The 18,369-nt window shown below is 46.6% G+C and overlaps 1 protein-coding gene across 2 annotated transcripts; it reads left to right on the top strand.

The window, feature by feature from the left end:
* The first annotated feature begins 249 nt into the window (after positions 1 to 249).
* Positions 250 to 13,419, top strand: LOC118078655 (zinc finger MYND domain-containing protein 19-like). 2 transcript variants are annotated; one of them, XM_035102579.2, is made up of 6 exons: positions 250 to 2,565; positions 3,904 to 3,963; positions 7,658 to 7,764; positions 9,376 to 9,516; positions 10,176 to 10,356; positions 12,731 to 13,419. In XM_035102579.2, the coding sequence occupies exons 1-6, from the start codon at positions 2,515 to 2,517 to the stop codon at positions 12,872 to 12,874; spliced, it is 684 nt and encodes a 227-aa protein (XP_034958470.1). In that variant the 5' UTR covers positions 250 to 2,514; the 3' UTR covers positions 12,875 to 13,419. The 2 variants fall into 2 exon arrangements, with proteins under 2 accessions (XP_034958470.1, XP_060126001.1); XM_060270018.1 differs by having other exon boundaries at positions 250 to 2,627.
* Positions 13,420 to 18,369: the final 4,950 nt, after the last annotated feature.

Here is an 18,369-nt window from a genome sequence, read left to right as displayed (position 1 = left end):
GATGTCCTGTTCCCGCTGCCTACTTGACTTTCTGCTTCTAGGGTCATGGAAGGAGGTGAAGCCCAAATTCACCTTTCTTTAATGGTCAAAATGGTGTTGGAATGAGAAGAATCGGTTAAAGTATGGGTTTTATATGAATTTATAAAGTTAGGTATCTTTCCCTGAGCTGTCAAGTTGAAAGGATACATTCAGGCACAGGGGCGTACCCAGGATCAAAATTGGGGGAGGGGCGGGGCCAAGGCACGGGAGAGGAGGGGCCACAGTGGGAATGTGGGCGGGGCTACGTGGCCTGCTCCGGCTCCCGGCGCGAAGCTCCAGAGGTGCGTGGGGAGTGCGCGCCTGTGGCTGCCTCCTCCGCGCCTCCCAGCTTTTCCGAGGAGGCGGCCCCAGGCTCCGGCTCCCGGCGCGAAGCTCCAGAGGCGCGCAGGGAGCGTAAGCCTGGGGCCGCCACACTGCGCCCCTCAGGCTTTTGCTTCTAGAGGGGGGGCAACTGCCCCCCGCCCCCTGCCTACGCCCATGTTCAGGCACAATATTTGTAACACTGTAACAATTTTAGGCAATATAAACCAAAAACGGATACATTTAATACACTTAGTCCATTATCTGAACAGCAGGAGGGCGCTCAGTCGACCATGCAAAGGCTGAGCTGAGTGCTTGCAGTTTGCAGGCAGCTTGCAGCAGGCTGTAGATTCCGTCCTATAGAGGACGCTGTTTGGTAACCTCTATTGGCTAGCTGTCAGAATCTAGCGTTTCAAAAATACATACTGTAGTTCATTAATAAGTTCCATTCATAAAATACAGAGTCCGTTTACATGGAGACACAGAGACAGTGTTTTCTTGTATTTACAAAGGTGTGTGTGTGTTGCGTGTGTGCGACTGATGGGGAGATGGGTTTGGGCTCATCTCCCGGGGCTTGAGGGGAAGGGGGAAACCAATCTTAAAGATGTGCCCCCCGTCATTTCCATAACAAAGGTTTTTGCGAATTGTGAGTAGCTACTATACTAACGTGGGTGGCGCTGTGGGTTAAACCACTGAGCCTAGGGCTTGCCGATCAGAAGGTCGGCGGTTCGAATCCCTGTGACAGGGTGAGCTCCCGTTGCTCGGTCCCTGCTCCTGCCAACCTAGCAATTCGAAAGCACGTCAAAGTGCAAGTAGATAAATAGGTACCACACCGGCGGGACGGTAAATGGCGTTTCTGTGTGCTGCTCTGGTTCACCAGAAGTGGCTTAGTCATGCAAAGGGATGCCAAACCCCAAGAAGTCAACAAACCAGCATTTGCCATCTGCAGGAGACAGTGTTGTTGCAGAGAACTGTTTCCAGGTCTTTTTCTTCAACACCAAGGTTGGAAAAGAGGAGACAAGCCTTTGTCTCACCAGCTTTCTGTATATGCTAAGGAGAATGTTGCCTTGCAAACTGCACACAGCAGTTTGTGTTCAGCCAAGGGAAAATCATCTTTCCCTCAACTTAAACTATTCCCAAGGCTTGAGGATATGTTTAAAGTACAAGCAGTTTCTTGGAACACCCCCAACTTTGAAGTCTTTATTCTAGAGATTGAAAAGGCAGTGAACACCAATGGTATGGGCTGAAACCACCAGGATGAGCAAGGGATGTTCCACTTGTGCTTGAAAGCAAGAGTGTGGACTCTCCTTCATTGGAGGTTTTTTCATAAGAGGCTCTCAGCAAAGGCTTTTGAACCGCCAGTGCTGATCGGCGAGGAATCCTCGAGCTCTGATCAGCTTACATGGGGGTGTGAGAACTCGGCTGCGCCCCAAAGTGACTCCTCTGCTCCCCGGCAAGCTCTTTTTAAGAGCTCCAAGAGAGAGCTCGGAGCAACATGGCTACCTACCTGTAACCGGAAAAATTGTTTCCCCCTTTTCTCTTTAGACAAACAATTGAAGTACATTGTTGCAATAAATACGGTACAAATTAATTAAAGCAAATAAATAAATAAATAAATAAATAATATTTTGTTGTTGAAAGTTAAGAACATAGTAAAATCCTCTATTTTACCCTTCAAAATATGTCAAGCCTATAATATGTGACATTCCCTTTAATAGGCGGAGTGGCGAAGTTCGCATCACGTGCTTAGCCCCGCCCAATCGCCGGATGTGGGGAAGGGCCGGAAGGATGCAGCAAGTGTGTAGGGGGAGAGAGAGACTTCCCGCAAGTGCGATGTCCGTCATCGGTCGCCGCCCCCGAGCACGTGATGTGGCGTCAAGGATGCACTCTCTGAAGCCGGGAGGCCCACGGGCAGCTATCAATGACGCATGGTCGCGGCTCGCTCACTGATTAGCGGGCCGCGGCTAAAGTGTTGAAGGGGAAGGCGAGAGGTGGAGGCGGCAGCGAGCAGCAGCGCTGTGCGCTGCCCCTCCCCCGCGCCCCATCTTATTCCTCAAGGCGTGCGCGAGGCGGCGGCGCGTGGCATCGGCGTCCCCCTCCCATCTGCGCCGTTTTCTCCCCTCCTCCTTCCTTTTCCACGCTTCCCCCTTTTCTGCTCCCTTCTAGGTCAAGGCCATGACCGACTTCAAGCTGGGTATCGTGCGGCTCGGTCGGGTGGCTGGCAAGGTGCGCTCGGGGCCCATATGGGGTGACGAAGTGGAGGAAATGGACCTGCGTGTCTGTATGCGGTGTGTGTGTGTGTGGCCGTGCCTGTTAGGCATTGGACACCCCCACCCTCTATCACATCACTGCCCCTCTCGCCCTCTGTGACGCCACTGGGTTCATTGGGGTTCCATGCTCCCTTTATTTTTACTTTTTTTAAAAAGGATGTGGGAGGCTGGTTTTAGTTCGGAGGTCCCTTCTCTCTCTTTCCATCCCTCCCTGTAGGGGAGTAATGAGCTGTTCTGTGGAGCAGGTCCCTCTGGTTGACCTCAGATAGATTTCCTTATTTTTATTTCCCTCATTTGGGCGCGAGCCCCCCCCCCCCTTTCAGTCTACAATTGCAGGAAAGGGGCCCATAGCTCATTGGCAAAGCATATAGAGGTAGCACCTGCAGTTTCAAAGTGTCAAATAGCAAGTGATCTGAACATCTCCTTTCTGCTTTGGAGTGTGGCTGCTGGTCAGACTAGGTGATACTAATGGACTTCTAGTCTGATCTGATCCTAAGTAGCTTCCTATTTTGTTATGCATATTTGATACATATTTTTTGCTGCATATTTGTTGTAACTTTCTTTTATTAGTGTTTTTTTTTTTGGAATAATCAACATGGGCCACAAAGGATGTGTTCCAATATATTTGGTGCAAAGTCCTGCTTTACAGATACTTTGGGTTAAATTGTGTATGTTAATCTGTTATAGCAAAAACTGAAACACAAAACTGCCCTTTAAAGGCTAACTGATTTGTGTGGAGTAATCTATCTTGGGCCACAGCTGCCCCTCTCAGCAGCATATTTTGGTCTCTGAGCAAGGGCTTACATCAGGCATCCCCAAACTTCGGCCCTCCATATGTTTTGGACTACAATTCCCATCTTCCCCGACCACTGGTCCTGTTAGCTAGGGATCATGGGAGTTGTAGGCCAAAACATCTGGAGGGCCGCAGTTTGGGGATGCATGGCTTACATTTTAAAGTTCTTTCTTCCTCTCCTACTCTACTTCCAAAGGCAAGAGAAGGGTAATACATCCCTTTCTGGCATTTGGACTTCTCAGAAGCCTTATGGACACTTTGGTAGGTAGAGATCCCTGAATGCTAAAAGCTAACGCTGGAGCAGCTTTCCTTTGGTTTAGACAAATGTGTAAAATCAGCCTGGTCAGAAAAATGACTTGTTTAAGGTGTAAAACTTCCCTTTTCAAAGTAAGATGTGCCCTGAAATAGCTTGAAATGGTGTACTGAAATGAATGAAAAGTGCCCTGCTAGGTATTAGAGGGTATTATCAATACAAATAATTTAATTACCTTTACTTTCTAGACAAAGTACACACTGATAGATGAGCAAGACATTCCACTTGTGGAGAGTTACACTTTTGAGGTAAGAATCATGTTATTGTTATAAGAATTCTAAGGTCTCAAATATAGAATAAATATTCATAAATGCACACATACTGTATCTAAATATATAAACCATTTTGACTCTTCCAATGACCTCAAATATTCCTCTGCAGTAAGGTGGGCAAATGGGGAAAGCCTCCCTATTACAAATCCTGTCTTAAGGGCACATTTGTGTATGGCTAGGGTAAACCTATGACCTGGATTCAGGAACTAACTATTAACCATCACAAAAGAATGGCCAGGATGCCCAGGTCATGCAACCAGCGACCATTATCAGGTATCCTGGCAGACAGGATTTCTGCTGTAGACTGCCTCCTATGATGTATGTATGATGATTTTGGGGTGGTCTTTGGCTAAGGGACATGGGTGGTGCTGTGGGTTAAACCACAGAGCCTAGGGCTTGCTGATCACAAGGTCGGCGGTTTGAATCCCCACGACGGGGTGAGCTCCCATTGCTCGGTCCCAGCTCCTACCAACCTAGCAGTTCGAAAGCGCATCAAAGTGCAAGTAGATAAATAGGTACCGCTACAGCGGGAAGGTAAACGGCATTTCCGTGTGCTGCTCTGGTTCACCAGAAGCGGCTTTGTCATGCTGGCCACATGACCTGGAAGCTGTACGCCGGCTCCCTCAGCCAATAATGCGAGATGAGCGCCGCAACCCCAGAGTCGGTCACGACTGGACCTAATGGTCAGGGGTCCCTTTACCTTTACCTTTGGCTAAGGGGGTTGGGCAATGTCAAAAGTCTTTAAAGATTCCTGCACACTTTTTTCAGGGTCTCTCCTGAAGGGAACTCTGAACTCTGTTGCAACAGAAAAATAAATATCTGCCTTGCTTTCCACTGGATCCTGCCTCCATCCATTCTTCTCTGACTGATCGTGGACTTAGGGGACTCAGAGTTCACTTAGGGGACTTAGGGGACTCAGAGTTCACTTCAGAATGACCTTAACCACTTCAGAATGACCTTAACAGATTAGACAACTGGGCCAAAGCAAACAAGATGAATTTTAACAAGGAGAAATGTAAAGTACTACACTTGGGCAAAAAAAATGAAAGGCACAAATACAGGATGGGAGACACCTGGCTTGAGAGCAGTACATGTGAAAAGGATCTAGGAGTCTTGGTAGACCACAAACTTGACATGAGTCAGCAGTGTGATGCAGCAGCTAAAAAAGCCAATGCAATTCTGGGCTGCATCAATAGGAGTATAGCATCTAGATCAAGGGAAGTAATAGTACCACTGTATTCTGCTCTGGTCAGACCTCACCTGGAGTACTGTGTCCAGTTCTGGGCACCACAGTTCAAGAAGGATACTGATAAGCTGGAATGTGTCCAGAAGAGGGCAACCAAAATGGTCAAAGGCCTGGAAACGATGCCTTATGAGGAACGGCTTAGGGAGCTGGGTATGTTTAGCCTGGAGAAGAGAAGGTTAAGGGGTGATATGATAACCATGTTCAAATATATAAAAGGATGTCATATAGAGGAGGGAGAAAGGTTGTTTTCTGCTGCTCCAGAGAAGCGGACACGGAGCAACGGATTCAAACTACAAGAAAGAAGATTCTACCTAAACATTAGGAAGAACTTCCTGACAGTAAGAGCTGTTCGGCAGTGGAATTTGCTGCCAAGGAGTGTGGTGGAGTCTCCTTCTTTGGAGGTCTTTAAGCAGAGGCTTGACAGCCATCTGTCAGGAATGCTTTGATGGTGTTTCCTGCTTGGCAGGGGGTTGGACTGGATGGCCCTTGTGGTCTCTTCCAACTCTATGATTCTATGATTCTATGATTCTATGGGACTTGGGCAGCAAAAGCCAAACCCCAATTTTTACATTATTATCTACCTTATTTCCACATTAACTGTGTCTTTCTTACTTATCAAACCTTTATTAGGCATTTTACAAATAAAACCATAAAAGAAAAAAATCACATATAAGAGCCTTGAAATATATATAAAAAGGCAGCAATTGGCTACATAGACTGATTGTTTATATATATATATATGTAGAATCTGTGGTTTTCCCTGTTAACCTGCTCCTTGGAGGACTGTTACTAAAAACTTGGCTACCCCGCCGTTACCCTTTGGTCAACATCAGATAGGCAGAATCCCACACTTTCACCTTGCTGGGGTTCCAGACCACCCAAAAGAGGGGACAGCAACATTGACGGAGTGTATTATATAATGGACAATGAAAGAGAATTTGCTCTACAGTGTCCGGGACATTCATAGAACATCTGCAGAATCTCTTGTTTCTAGGAATGTTTTGATATCTTCCCCTGACAAATGCCGATGGAAAAACATTTAGACGGGCCAACATAAAAGCCCTACGTTGGGCTGGGATTATTAACTTAGTGACGTAATTGGCTCTGCTATCTAGGATATTTAAATCATAGAATATAGGGGAGCAAGTTTTGTTTACAGCTGCCACAATATTTTGTCTCTCGACATCCTTTAGTCTACTTAGGATATTATGGAAGATGTATTGCTCACTAGAATTGTACAAGGGCTCCAACTCGATGCCTTTCCAGGTAGTGTTGTACTCAAACTCCCAGCAGGTCCAGTCAGCATGTCCATTGGTCAGGGAGCATTGGGAGGACCACATGCTAGTCACTATTGCTCTGGATCCAGAATGGGGAACCTGTGGCTCTCCATATGAACCCTAATCTGGCACAGCCAGTAATTAAGGTAGAGCAAAAACAGGCTGATTGGCTGAGGAGCCTAGGTAAATCGGGCTCCTGAAAGCTGCAGGTTGCATATAATGACTATCTGAATAGGGTGGCAGGGAGAGAAGAGGAGGGATTTTCCCTTGAAGCCGCGTATGGGGTTTGAGGTCGAATCCAGGCATCTGGGTTTTGGCAAGGACTTTTATGAAAACTACCAAACTCTGCAAAGGCTCAAACTGTTCTCTGAAGTAGGATAATTAGGCGGTTGTCCTGCACTTAAGAAATTGGTAGTTGCTGTACTTTAGAATGAGTTTTATTTTATTTGGGGTTTGGAGAGTTTAATAGAAAATGTATTGTTCTTGGAAAAGGAACAGATTTGAAATATACTGTCACCACACTTGCATCTGTTCATTCACCTGACATCAACAGGTTCTGCACGGGCTTTTGAGGTATGGGGGTGGGGAAGGAAAGACTTGTCATACTTTATACATATATATCCTCAGGCTCCCTGATCAAGATGGCTCTGATCTGATATAGAGTGCCTGATAACTCATCACAGAGTAACTCAAGCACAGAAACTGGGTTCCTGAGGCAAAGCATGCATCTCGTCATCTGACATTTCCCGTGTCCATTATTGTCCATTTTCTCTCATTGTCTGATAGACCTGCCTGATTTTGAACTTAGGAGGCTCTACTCAAAGTACCTGTGCCTTCAGATGTTAAGAGAGTGGTGACTGGGAACAGAGCCCCCACCCCCAGTGGCATAGCACCATCATTTAATATATTTTATGTGACAAGAGGAAACTGTTTTATAAGCACAAGTATTTAATATGTTGCCATTTCTTTGCTTGTTAACATTTATGCTGCTTGAGTTTCAGTTTTACTGGCCATCATGTTTCTGTCCATTAATAGTTTTACTTACATATTACTGTGTTTTGTATTTGAAGCTGCTCTGATGATTAGAAGGGCATACAAATATTTAAAACAAAATGCATGAATAGATGTGCTCTCTGTCTTTGGCCAGGTTCGAATGGAGGTTGACGCAGATGGAAATGGCGCTAGAATATTTGCCTTTGCATTTGACAAAAACCGAGGAAGGGGGTTTGGATGCCTGCTGCACGAGTTACTGTGGTAGGTATTGTGCAGGGGATAACACAACTGCAGGTTTCAAAATTGCTGAGGAGTGTGTATGTATAGTCTTTGGAGATGGACACTATAATGGCCACACTCACATATCATGGCAAGCCATAAGCCATGGTTTACTGTTCGTGAGCAGATAGTGTCTGCCTTACCTCTCCCCATTCATGGTGGGAAGAAACAAACCACAATCCCTGGCTTAGTGTTGTGTCCAAACCAGGGGTTGTGGTTTGGTTTGCTTCTGACAGACCTCAGTGTGTAGTCAATATTTGTTTTTAGCTTTCTGATTGTGATTTGTTGGAGGCGAGACAAACTGTAAACCCTGGTTTGGACACATCTCTAAGCCCAAAGGATCATGAATTGTTTTCTTCTAGCAGAGGAGAGACAAATGGCCCAGGCAGGCACATTCACAGCAAACCATTAGCTAAGGTTTATTGTGATGTGCAAACTGAGCCACTATGTAAAGGGAAAGTGAGATCTGTGTTATGTGTTAAAGCATCTTCTCCCCTCTCCCTTTTTTTAAAATAATTACCGTATACTCCGGCGTATAAGACGACCCCCGACTTTTGAGAAGATTTTCCTGGGTTAAAAAGTAGTCTTATACACAGGAATATACAGTACCTATTCAAACATACAAAACTGCCTTATATTTAGTCAGAAGATTGATCCATCTAGCTCTGTGCTGACTGGCAAGAGCTTTCCTGGGTTTCAGGCAGCGGGCATTCCTGGTCCTGCTTGGAAATCCTGGAGATTGAGCATGGGACCTTCTCCATGCAAAATGCAACAGCTAATCCAGATGCCACAGAGTTACCCACAGCTTGAAGCCAGGGCTCCTACCTCCAGAGGTTCTACTGCTGAGCTATGATCCTTCCCTATTAGAGCCTGGATCAGCTTAAAAGATAAAAGAATTTGCCTGCTACCTAGAAGATGCCAGGGGTACTTCTAAGGCATTTCCCCCGATCACCACCCAGTTTATCTCTAATGGCAGGGGTGCCTGCAGAAGGTCCTTAGCAAAAGATCTTAAGTTCTGGACGGGTGGGTGTCTTTCATGTATTGGGTCCTAAACCATGTAAGGTTTTAAATTGTCAGAACCAGCACCTGGAAGTGGGCTGGGCTTCAAAATAAGCCTAGAATCATAGAGTTGGAAGAGACCACAAGGGCCATCCAGTCCAACCCCCTGCCAAGCAGGAAACACCATCAAAGCATTCCTGACAGATGGCTGTCAAGCCTCTGCTTAAAGACCTCCAAATAAGGAGACTCCACCACACTGCTTGGCAGCAAATTCCACTGCTGAACAGCTCTTACTGTCAGGAAGTTCTTCCTAATGTTTAGGTGGAATCTTCTTTCTTGTAGTTTGAATCCATTGCTCCGTGTCCGCTTCTCTGTAGCAGCAGAAAACAGCCTGTGAAGCTCTTTTGTATCCACTGAGATGTGTTGTTTCCAATGACCTGTCCTGGTTAGAACCCTGGTAGCAGTTCTTTGAGCCTGCTACAGTTTCCATACTGTCTTCAAGGGCAGCCCATGATGTATTATAGGAGTCTAAGCAACTGGGAGCATCTGAATGCCTCCTGTCAGAAATTGCAGGTGGCTCTTCTTCTTTTTTAGGGAGAGACATCGTGGGGGCATTGCCCCAGGTTTTCAGGTCGTGCATTTGAATGCAGTGACAGTGGACAATCGTCTAGACAACCTGCGATTGGTTCCATGGGGATGGAGACTCAAAGCTGAAGAAATCTCTAGTAAACAAAGGTGAAATCTCAATAACAGTGTCACAGACAAGAGGGACAAAGTGGGCCAGAAGTCAAACAGCCCCAGAACTTGTTTCTTTGTGTAGCTCCTTGATTTTTTTATGTGTGTTTCTTTGCTTCTGAAGAAACTGTGGGCTAGGCTCTCTCTGGCCTGACCCTAGAAGGGAGGATATGTCTCCCCTCCTCTCCTAGGTTATTTATTCTCCTCACAGAGCAACAATTCTCAAGAGTTCCCTTGGATGAGGAATCAATTATTAAACTACTCTGGTAATTGTATGTCTATGAAGGAGAACAGGGGCCTCATAAGAACTTTCAGCACCCTTAACAAGCTACAATTTCTGGAATTCTTTAGGGGAAGCCATAACTGTCTAAGGCAGGCATGGCCAAACTTGGCCCTCCAGATGTTTTGGGACTACAATTCCCATCATCCCTGACCACTGGTCCTGTTAGCTAGGGATGATGGGAGTTGTAGTCCCAAAACATCTGGAGGGCCAAGTTTGGCCATGCCTGGTCTAAGGTGATATCAGAGTGTGTTAAAGGTATGTTGTGATTGTGGTAACTGTCAACTCTCTACTTTAAGAGGGATGGAGTTTTAATATGTTGCAATGGTGCAGCACAAGCTTCCTGCTTAAATATTGAATTTGCCGTTTTTTCTTGAAGAGAGCAAAGCTTATACTGGCTGGCGATCCAGCAGCTTCCCACAGACCCCATAGAGGAACAGTTTCCGGTGCTGAATATGACGCGCTATTATAATGCTAATGGGGATGTTGTGGAAGAAGAGGAGAGTTCATGCACATACTACGAATGTCACTATCCTCCCTGCACAGTGATTGAGAAACAGGTGCGTTCAAAACCAGAAGCAAGTCATGGATAAAACCGTTCCTGTTCTAGGCTGGCTGCTGCAAGTTCACACTCTTCAATTCTTTGCCAGAGTGTGGTTGCTTCTTTAAAAACAAACAAAAAGAACTTCGGCACAGCTAGTGTGTTCTTTGTACCCCCTGCAAGGAATTTCTCTCCAGTGTTATTAACCTAAATAGTCATATTGGCCAGTGGCTGCCAAGCTTCAGACACATCTCTCTCTCTCTCTCATTGGTGTTTCTGTTCTGTGAAGTGACTTTGTGCTACCATTCTGCTTGGATAATCCTTCATCCTACCTCTCGGTGTGGTCTAGTTGGTGTTGCCCATAGGCCCAACCCCTGCTTTTCCTAACCCACTTTTTCTTAGGATGGGGCTGTGGGGAAACAAGGTCAGAATGAACAGCTCTGGTTTTAAACCTCACTGCCTGTTGTATAGAAGGATGGATAGAAGTCACCCGAAAGGTAACCTAAGCAGAGGGAATTTGTTCCTCTTAGGACAGTTCTGAATGCTTGTGTGGAGGAAAATATATAAATAGGTCTGTGGATATGGAAGGGTCTCCAGCTCAGCAGGAGAGCACCTGCTTTGAATGCAGAGAGTTCCAGGTTCAGTATCTTGGTAGATAAGACCTGTAACATGGGCCACACTGAACTGGGCCACACTGGTCTGATTTGGTGTAAGGCAGCGTCCTGTGTTACAAAGCCATGGCTATAAACCAGGGGTGTGGAACAGTACAGGTGAAACTCGGAAAATTAGAATATCGTCGAAAAGTGCATTTACCGTATATTCCGGCATATAAGACGGCTTTTGAACCCAGGAAAATATTTTCAAATTTGGGGGGCCGTCTTATACGCTGGGTACAAAAATCTGCGGTCGCTGCATACGGTGGGGGGAGCTCAAAAGCGGCCGCATCCCCGCTGCATGCAGCGACCGTATGAACGTGAAGAAGCGCTTCTCGGGAGAGGGCTGCTCCCCGCCGGGGCGAACGGCTCCCTCATGGCTTCGTGACCCGGATCAGCGCAGAGATACAGTTTCGTGTATTTCATTGGTGTCAAGCAGCCGCCTCTTCTCTCTTTGTCAGCGCATAGTGAAGGGATCTCTCTCTCTCTCTCCCCCTCCTTTCTCCTCTCTCTGGCTTCTTTTCCCCTTTCGCTGGCTCCGCCTGCCTCGATGTCTCTGCCTCTCTAGCTCTCTCTCCTCTCTATGGCTTCTTTTCCCCTTTCGCTGGCTCTGCCTGCCTCGATGTCTCTGCCTCTCTAGCTCTCTCCTCTCTATGGCTTCTTTTCCCCTCTCAATAACTTTTTTTAAAAAAACAACCCACCATTTCCCCGGCTGCAGACTTGAGTGCTGGAGAAGACAGCCTCCCCTCCCCTCCCCTCCCCTCCCCGCCAAAAAAGGGCTAGAAGAGGGGTCGTCTTATATGGCGAGTATATCCCAAACTCTATATTTTAACTTGAAAATCAGGGGGTCGTCTTATACGCCCAGTTGCCTTATATGCCGGCATATACGGTATTTCAGTAATGCAACTTATTATTTTTAATTTTTCTTTAATTTTTTAAAAATGCTTTCTTCTGGAAATTCCACAGTAATAAAACAAATAGATACAATCATACAAAAATAAACAAAAATAAACATCGCTATTACATTTCATTAATTACATTCCATTTATAATTGACCCACCTAATGACAAATAATTACAATTACAACAAATAAAGGCTTGACATACCTTGCTTTGCATGTCATGCATCTATCTCATAGATTGGTTTCACCTTTTAAGTTGCATTACTGAAATAAATGCACTTTTCAACGATATTCTAATTTTTCGAGTTTTACTTGTAGCTCAAACTCCCACAGCCCCAGCCAGCCTGGCCAATGCTTAGGGATGATGAGAGCTGCAGTCCCAACAACAACTTGGGGGGAGGCACACCTCCCCTTCCCTGCTATAGACCATGAGGAAATAAATTGACAGTGCAGTCCTGTATATGTTTACTCAGAAGTAAGTCCCATTGAATTTAGAAAGTGTAAGATTGGCCATTGAATCTTGGTTGGGGGGGGGGTAGAGAAAAAGAAGCAGATAGTTATGAGAGTTTCAGGTTCATAAACAATAGAAACGCACCAGCGGGGATCGAATAATTTTTCATCCACAATGAAAATCAAGGCAGCATTTTGTAGGGTTCCCAGGCTGTTCTGCCTAGATTCTGACCAGGCCTGCTTTAGTTCCTACAAAGTTTATCCCAGGACTGGCCACCTTAGGACCCTTTTGGTTGGCTTGCTTTTTTGGGGGGGGGGGAGATGTTTTTCTCTCTTTCTCAGGGCCCTGAAAGGGGATACTGATTTTTGTTCCATACTCCTCTCTCCAGTTACGAGAATTTAACATCTGTGGGCGGTGCCAGGTTGCACGATACTGTGGTTCGCAGTGCCAGCAGAAAGACTGGCCGGCCCACAAGAAGCACTGTCGGGAGAAGAAGCGAGTCTTCCAGCAAGAGCTTGAACCAGAACGATGACCAGCTGGTCGAGGCCTTATGCCACCTTCCCAGAAGGTCAAGGAGGAGGTGCCCACTTTGCACGGACTGCTTGGATTGCTTACTTGAAGCCAGAGGCACTGAGAAAGAGAAGTGTTTTTTTAAAAAGAAAGAAAGAAAGAAAGAAAACAAAGCAATCCCTGTGATGCTTGAGGAAAGGAACTGACTCTCCCATATTAATGTCAAAAAAGAGAGAAAATGTGTGAAGCAAAAAAAAAGACTACTGCGGAAGGTCTCCTGCTTGGAACCTTCCTGTTATTTATATGTTAATATGTTTGTAAAGTTGTGTACAGAGGGGGTTTTTGTTAGCAGTTCTCTTATATAGGGCTTGTGTACTGTAACATTCAAGTGAGAACACATTGTTGGTTGAAATAACTGTCCTGTAGCAAAAAGAGATACAAAAAAAGAAGCTTTTCCTCACCCTGTGGCTAGGAGAAGACCTGGGCAGCTAACTCAGGACATCAGCAGTTAAACCTGAACAACTCTGCATGGAAAGTTGTGTTTTCAAGTAAAGGATTGGAATGGCTTGGCTGCCTTTTTTCCCTTTTAAAAAACTTTTGAGCTGCTGTGGATGACTGTCCACCACTACCCACAACTTGTTGCTGTTCTGTTTTTCTTTCCCCACTTTGAGTGACACCTCCTCTGAAGATTGCAAAAGCCTCTGAGCTTTTGGTTCACCGTTCTTCCACATCTCTGTAGTGGTGACCTTGCCCCCATCCTAGTTGTCATAGTTCCTAATGATAATTACAGCACTCCACAAGGAACCATGGGCAACAGGGTGAAAGTGTGGGGAGGCTTTCATGAGCAGAGGTTCAGGATTGGTGGCAGGTGACCCTGTTGCTCATTCAAGGGCATGCAGTCCTGGCAAATTCCATATTGGCATGCCACTGCTGAATTTAGGCCGGTCCAGCATTATTGTGAGACCTCCCTTGCCCTTTTGTTCTGCTGTAATCTTTTAAGATGGACAGGGAATAGTTTCTTATTGCAGTATCTATGTGCCAAACTATGACTCTGCCATACTATTGCAGACCTACTTGATGACTTCTCCTAAACATTGGAAATCTCTCCTCTGCCCCCCAGAGCCTAGGGATAAGTAATCTGTGGCTCTCCAGATGTAGTTGGAGTCTTATCAGCTTCAACCAGCATGGTTGGAAATGATGGGAGCTGTAGTTCAACAACGTCTGCCTCTGGAGAACTGAGCCTTTTGGAAGTAGTGCAAGACATTTTTTTAAAAGGCAAACTTGCTTTGAGTAGCCAGAGTACATAGACTAATTAGTTGTGTGTTCTCTGAGACAGACCAGGGATGCCACTACATTTCTCAAAGTGTGGTTTGAGAAATTTAAAAGAAGGTTCCTAGACTGGAAGTTACCCACACAGAAACCCAAAAGAAAAGGATGCAGACTCCAAGTGAAAAGATAGACCTTTATTGAAATACAAATGCTCATAGAGACAACCTCAAAAATAAAGAGGAGGCTGCAAGGAGCCACATCCAAAGCAATGTTTTTTTATACACTTCTAGATCACACACATCATTTCATTTCACCAATCAAAGGATCACAGCAATCTTAATAGCTGCAACCCAGTGTCATCATCCTGAACAAGTCAAAACCATTTGGCTCCTCAGATCAGCCTGCATCGTAATATCATGTGACTACATATAACCATGCTTAATGTCTTTCTTATTAAGACTGACTAATTTTCCTGTTCTAACAGTTTTTTTCTTTTCAGTGTTCAACAATAATAATAATAATAATAATTTATTTGTACCCCCGCCCATCTGGCTGGGTTTCCCCAGCCACTCTGGGCAGCTTCCAACAAAGGTTAAAAATACATTAAAATGCCACACATTAAAAACTTCCCTAAACAGGGCTGCCTTCAGATGTCTTCTAAATGTGAGGTAGTTGTTTATCTCTTTGACGTCTGGTGGGAGGGCGTTCCACAGGGCGGGTGCCACTACCGAGAAGGCCCTCTGCCTGGTTCCCTGTAGCTTTGCTTCTCGCAGTGAGGGAACCACCAGAAGGCCCTCAGCGCTGGACCTCAGTGTCCAGGCAGAACGATGGGGGTGGAGGTGCTCCTTCAGGTATACAGAACAGGCATTCACTATGCATAGGGTTGCCATGCATCTGTTTTTTCCCAGATCCACCCTCTTTCAGGTTTAAAATGTCCGTCCGGGTGGATTTTTAAAATTAGGCAAAATGACTGATTTTTTTGTTTGGGAGTTGAAGTCTGTAGCGGTGGTGAGTGAGCGCGGTAGAGAAGTGCCGGTTCTCTCTACCCTGCTTGTGTGAGTGTGTGTGTTTGGCTCAAGGGCCGTTTCCATAATCCTTGTTTGCCTGCCTGTGAGAGGGAGAGTACAGTTGTGTGTGTGTGTGCGTGGTCCTGCTGGGGAAGAGGGAGTTTTGCCGTTAGACATTCTGCTTTGTTTCCTGCAGGTGCACTTTCTTTGGGATGTGTGACTGTGTTGCCTCTTTAAAGGGGAATGAGCATTGTTGTTAAACAATCTTGCAGAACTTCTTGGGCTGAGCGCAGCGGCGAGTAACTGCCAGGGGCAGTTTCAGTGTTGGTATGCTGCAAGTGGCAGCCCTGGGTTTCAACTTAATCCTGTTTGCTATTCCCAGTGGTGTGTGGGTATTTGGACTGAGTCCGTGTTTTAAGTCCGTTGCCCCTTTTTTAGTCGTGGTGAGTGTGAGTGAGTCAGCTGTGTAGGGGAGGTTGTTTCATTTGTTTTTCTTGTTTACGTGAGTGAATGTGCTGGCAGCCTGGTCGTTGGGGTACAATTTAACCCAGGCATAGGCAAACTCCGGCACTCCAGATGTTTGGGACTACAATTCCCATCTTCCCTAGCTAACAGCACCAGTGGTCAGGGATGATGGGAATTGCAGTCCCAAACATCTAGAGGGCCAGAGTTTGCCTATGCCTGATTTAACTCCTTTGCAGTAAAGGTCGCATTAATTTTGTCCTGGCCATGTGGTTGATTGCCCTCAGGTCCCTTGTTATTGTGCTGCAAATAACTGGAAGTGAGGGAAGCAGCCACTTTCTTTAACCCTCTTTTTTTGTTGAAAGTTAAGAACATTGTACTATATCAGAGCTTCTATAGCCTATAGTATGGTATTTAGTTGGCAAATATGTCCTTTTTTGTCCTTCAAAATATGGCAATCCTAGTTGAGCTGCCTGCAGTATCTAGAAAAGTGTCTTTTTTCCTTCCAGTGTGTGTAAGAAATGGTCTAACACTATTCTGTAAAACCTTCCTGGATGGTGCTGAATATCTACTGATATCTGGTGGAGGTTCCTAGTAGCTGAGGAATTGCTGCAGCCTTCCCCCTGAGCGGGGTCTGGTCTGAATCAAGCCTGGTGTTACTGGAGTTGCCTCTTGCCTGCCCTGAGGCTGCTTGAAGACAGTAACTGGCTACATGGGTTTCTGTTTGGTAAACCACGCCCCCCCCCCTCTCACTGGAGGGCTTGTAGCCCCTGGGATCTCTGCTATTGACAGAGCCCTTCTAGGGACTGAAGGAAGAATTTCCCTTCTGACCCTTTTTCTTTCTGTCCTTGTGAGGGAGCGCCTTCTTTGTGTCCCTGGTCTCTACCAGGGCAGCTTTTTCCCCCCTTGAAGGGGTTGCCAGACAGATTGGTTTTGGCTTTAGCATCCGTTCCGTTGACCATTGTTTAGGTCAGAGCTGCCTGCACACTGCCACATCCCCTTATCTGGCTCTTACTGAGGATTGCAAGGCATCTGATGAGCCTCAGCCATGTAGGCCAAAACCTTGGCCAGCTTGCTATTCCCTGCTGGGCATGCATGGGCATGCATGGGCTCAAGACAGAAGGGCCTGGACCAGTTGTAAGTCACCCTGGCCATGAAGGAAGCTGCTGCCTAATGGTAAGATCCGAAGCATGCAATCTGAGCCACAAATCTCTGCTCTCCTGTCCTCTGGATTCCTGGGGTAACCATGCCCATCTTTGGCAATCATAGAGCCATACAAAAGGGAACTGATTAGAGCATCTGTGAGAGGAGCACCAGTAAATTCCATTGCAGGCTTGTCACAGGCATACAGATGCTTCATTAGAGAGCGTGCTGCCTTAGGGGCCCCAGGAGTCTGCCATTCCTGCATGATGCTCTCTTTACCCTTCTGGAAAAAATCAAACTATCTTAGAGGCCTTAATACTTTGGGAAGGTCTTAGGAGCATTGCCTGCTGCCTGGGTTTCTCATTGGACTGCTCAGGGAACTAGACTTTTTAAAATGGCCTTTCCCAGGAGCTGCTGGACTCAAAAGGAGTCTGGAGGAATAGTTTCCCTCTTCCCCTTCCCCCTCACCTGGAGAAAACCTCACTCCCTTCCTCCTGCACAGACGGAGGGGGTGGATGCAGGCCTGGAAATTCAGAAATGAGGTTAGAGCTTTAGGTACCCTCTGAGCTGGCTGCCCTAGAGAGGGGGGGGGGTCTTATCTCCCTGAAGGCTCTTCTGCTGAGCTCCTTTCCCCCCTGCTCAGCACCCTGCACCTCTTGTGGCTGCTCCTGGCCCCGTCCTTGTGAGGGGAGGAGGGGCTGCTGATGGATGAGGCGTCCGAGGGGGAAGGAAAGGGGTCAGCCTGTTAGAAGCCAGCGGGGGGGGGGGAGGAACAACCCCCCCAGGCATAACTCAGGAATGTTTCCAGCCTGGCTCTCCAACGTCTTCATGACCCGTGCCTTGGAGACACTGGGCACATATTCAGATATCTTGCAGAGTAAAATGCAGAAGGACTGAGGCAGAGGTGTGTGCTACTGTACTTTTATTGCTAAGTATAAGGCAGAACAAAAGAAAGCATGTCTCTTGCTGAGAGAAGTCCGAAAAAACCCAACAACAAACGGAAACAATACAGCAAACATCCGCTCCCGTGATTCCAACAATATGTGGAATGCATAAACACAGTCTTGTGACTGCACTGTGAGAGGAATAGAAACCAACATCAGCCCTCCTCCTCCTCCTGTGCACCTGACCAGATGGTTCCAAGCCCTGATGGAGCAATGGCTACTTTCCTGAGGTGTATCCCCCACTGTGGCCCTTGGTGAAGAGGCCTTGATGGGCCTGTGGCAGACGGAGGGATGCTGTGGAGCTGCAGGGAAGCCCAGAGCCTGTCCCCGACAGGCCACCCCTTCAAGAGCAAAAGGGGGACATCCTGGAGGGAGGGGGGTAGGCATGAGCAGTCCCCTTCCCCCTTTTCCCGGCTTACCAGAACCTCTGGTAAGGCTTTTCAGGTCCCCCCAACCTGCACAGCTGAGGGACTTGCTGCTGCTGGATTTAGGGCTGTTAAGGAAAATTATGGGTGCTAGGCTACTCATTAGTCCCGGCTCGTTGGGCAGAGCCCGTGGGCTCTCTCGGTCAGCAAAGGAAGGCATCCCAGCCTAAAACCAGAACAAAACAGCCGTCATATAGTCCATCATTTTTATTTGCCATTCTTCCACGGTTGGCATCTCCTGTGTTTTCCAATTCTTAGCTATCAATA

This window comes from Zootoca vivipara, chromosome W, assembly GCF_963506605.1.
Source record: "Zootoca vivipara chromosome W, rZooViv1.1, whole genome shotgun sequence".
Classification (NCBI taxonomy): Eukaryota; Metazoa; Chordata; class Lepidosauria; order Squamata; family Lacertidae; genus Zootoca; species Zootoca vivipara.
This window is presented reverse-complemented; position numbering and strand designations above follow the sequence as displayed.

Coding starts and splice junctions, on each gene's coding strand:
- LOC118078655 (XM_035102579.2), top strand. CDS start 2,515: ATGACCGACTTCAAGCTGGGTATCGTGCGGCTCGGTCGGGTGGCTGGC. Junction 2,566..3,903: donor TCGGTCGGGTGGCTGGCAAG/GTGCGCTCGGGG, acceptor TTTACTTTCTAG/ACAAAGTACACACTGATAGA. Junction 9,517..10,175: donor GAAATCTCTAGTAAACAAAG/GTGAAATCTCAA, acceptor TTTTTCTTGAAG/AGAGCAAAGCTTATACTGGC.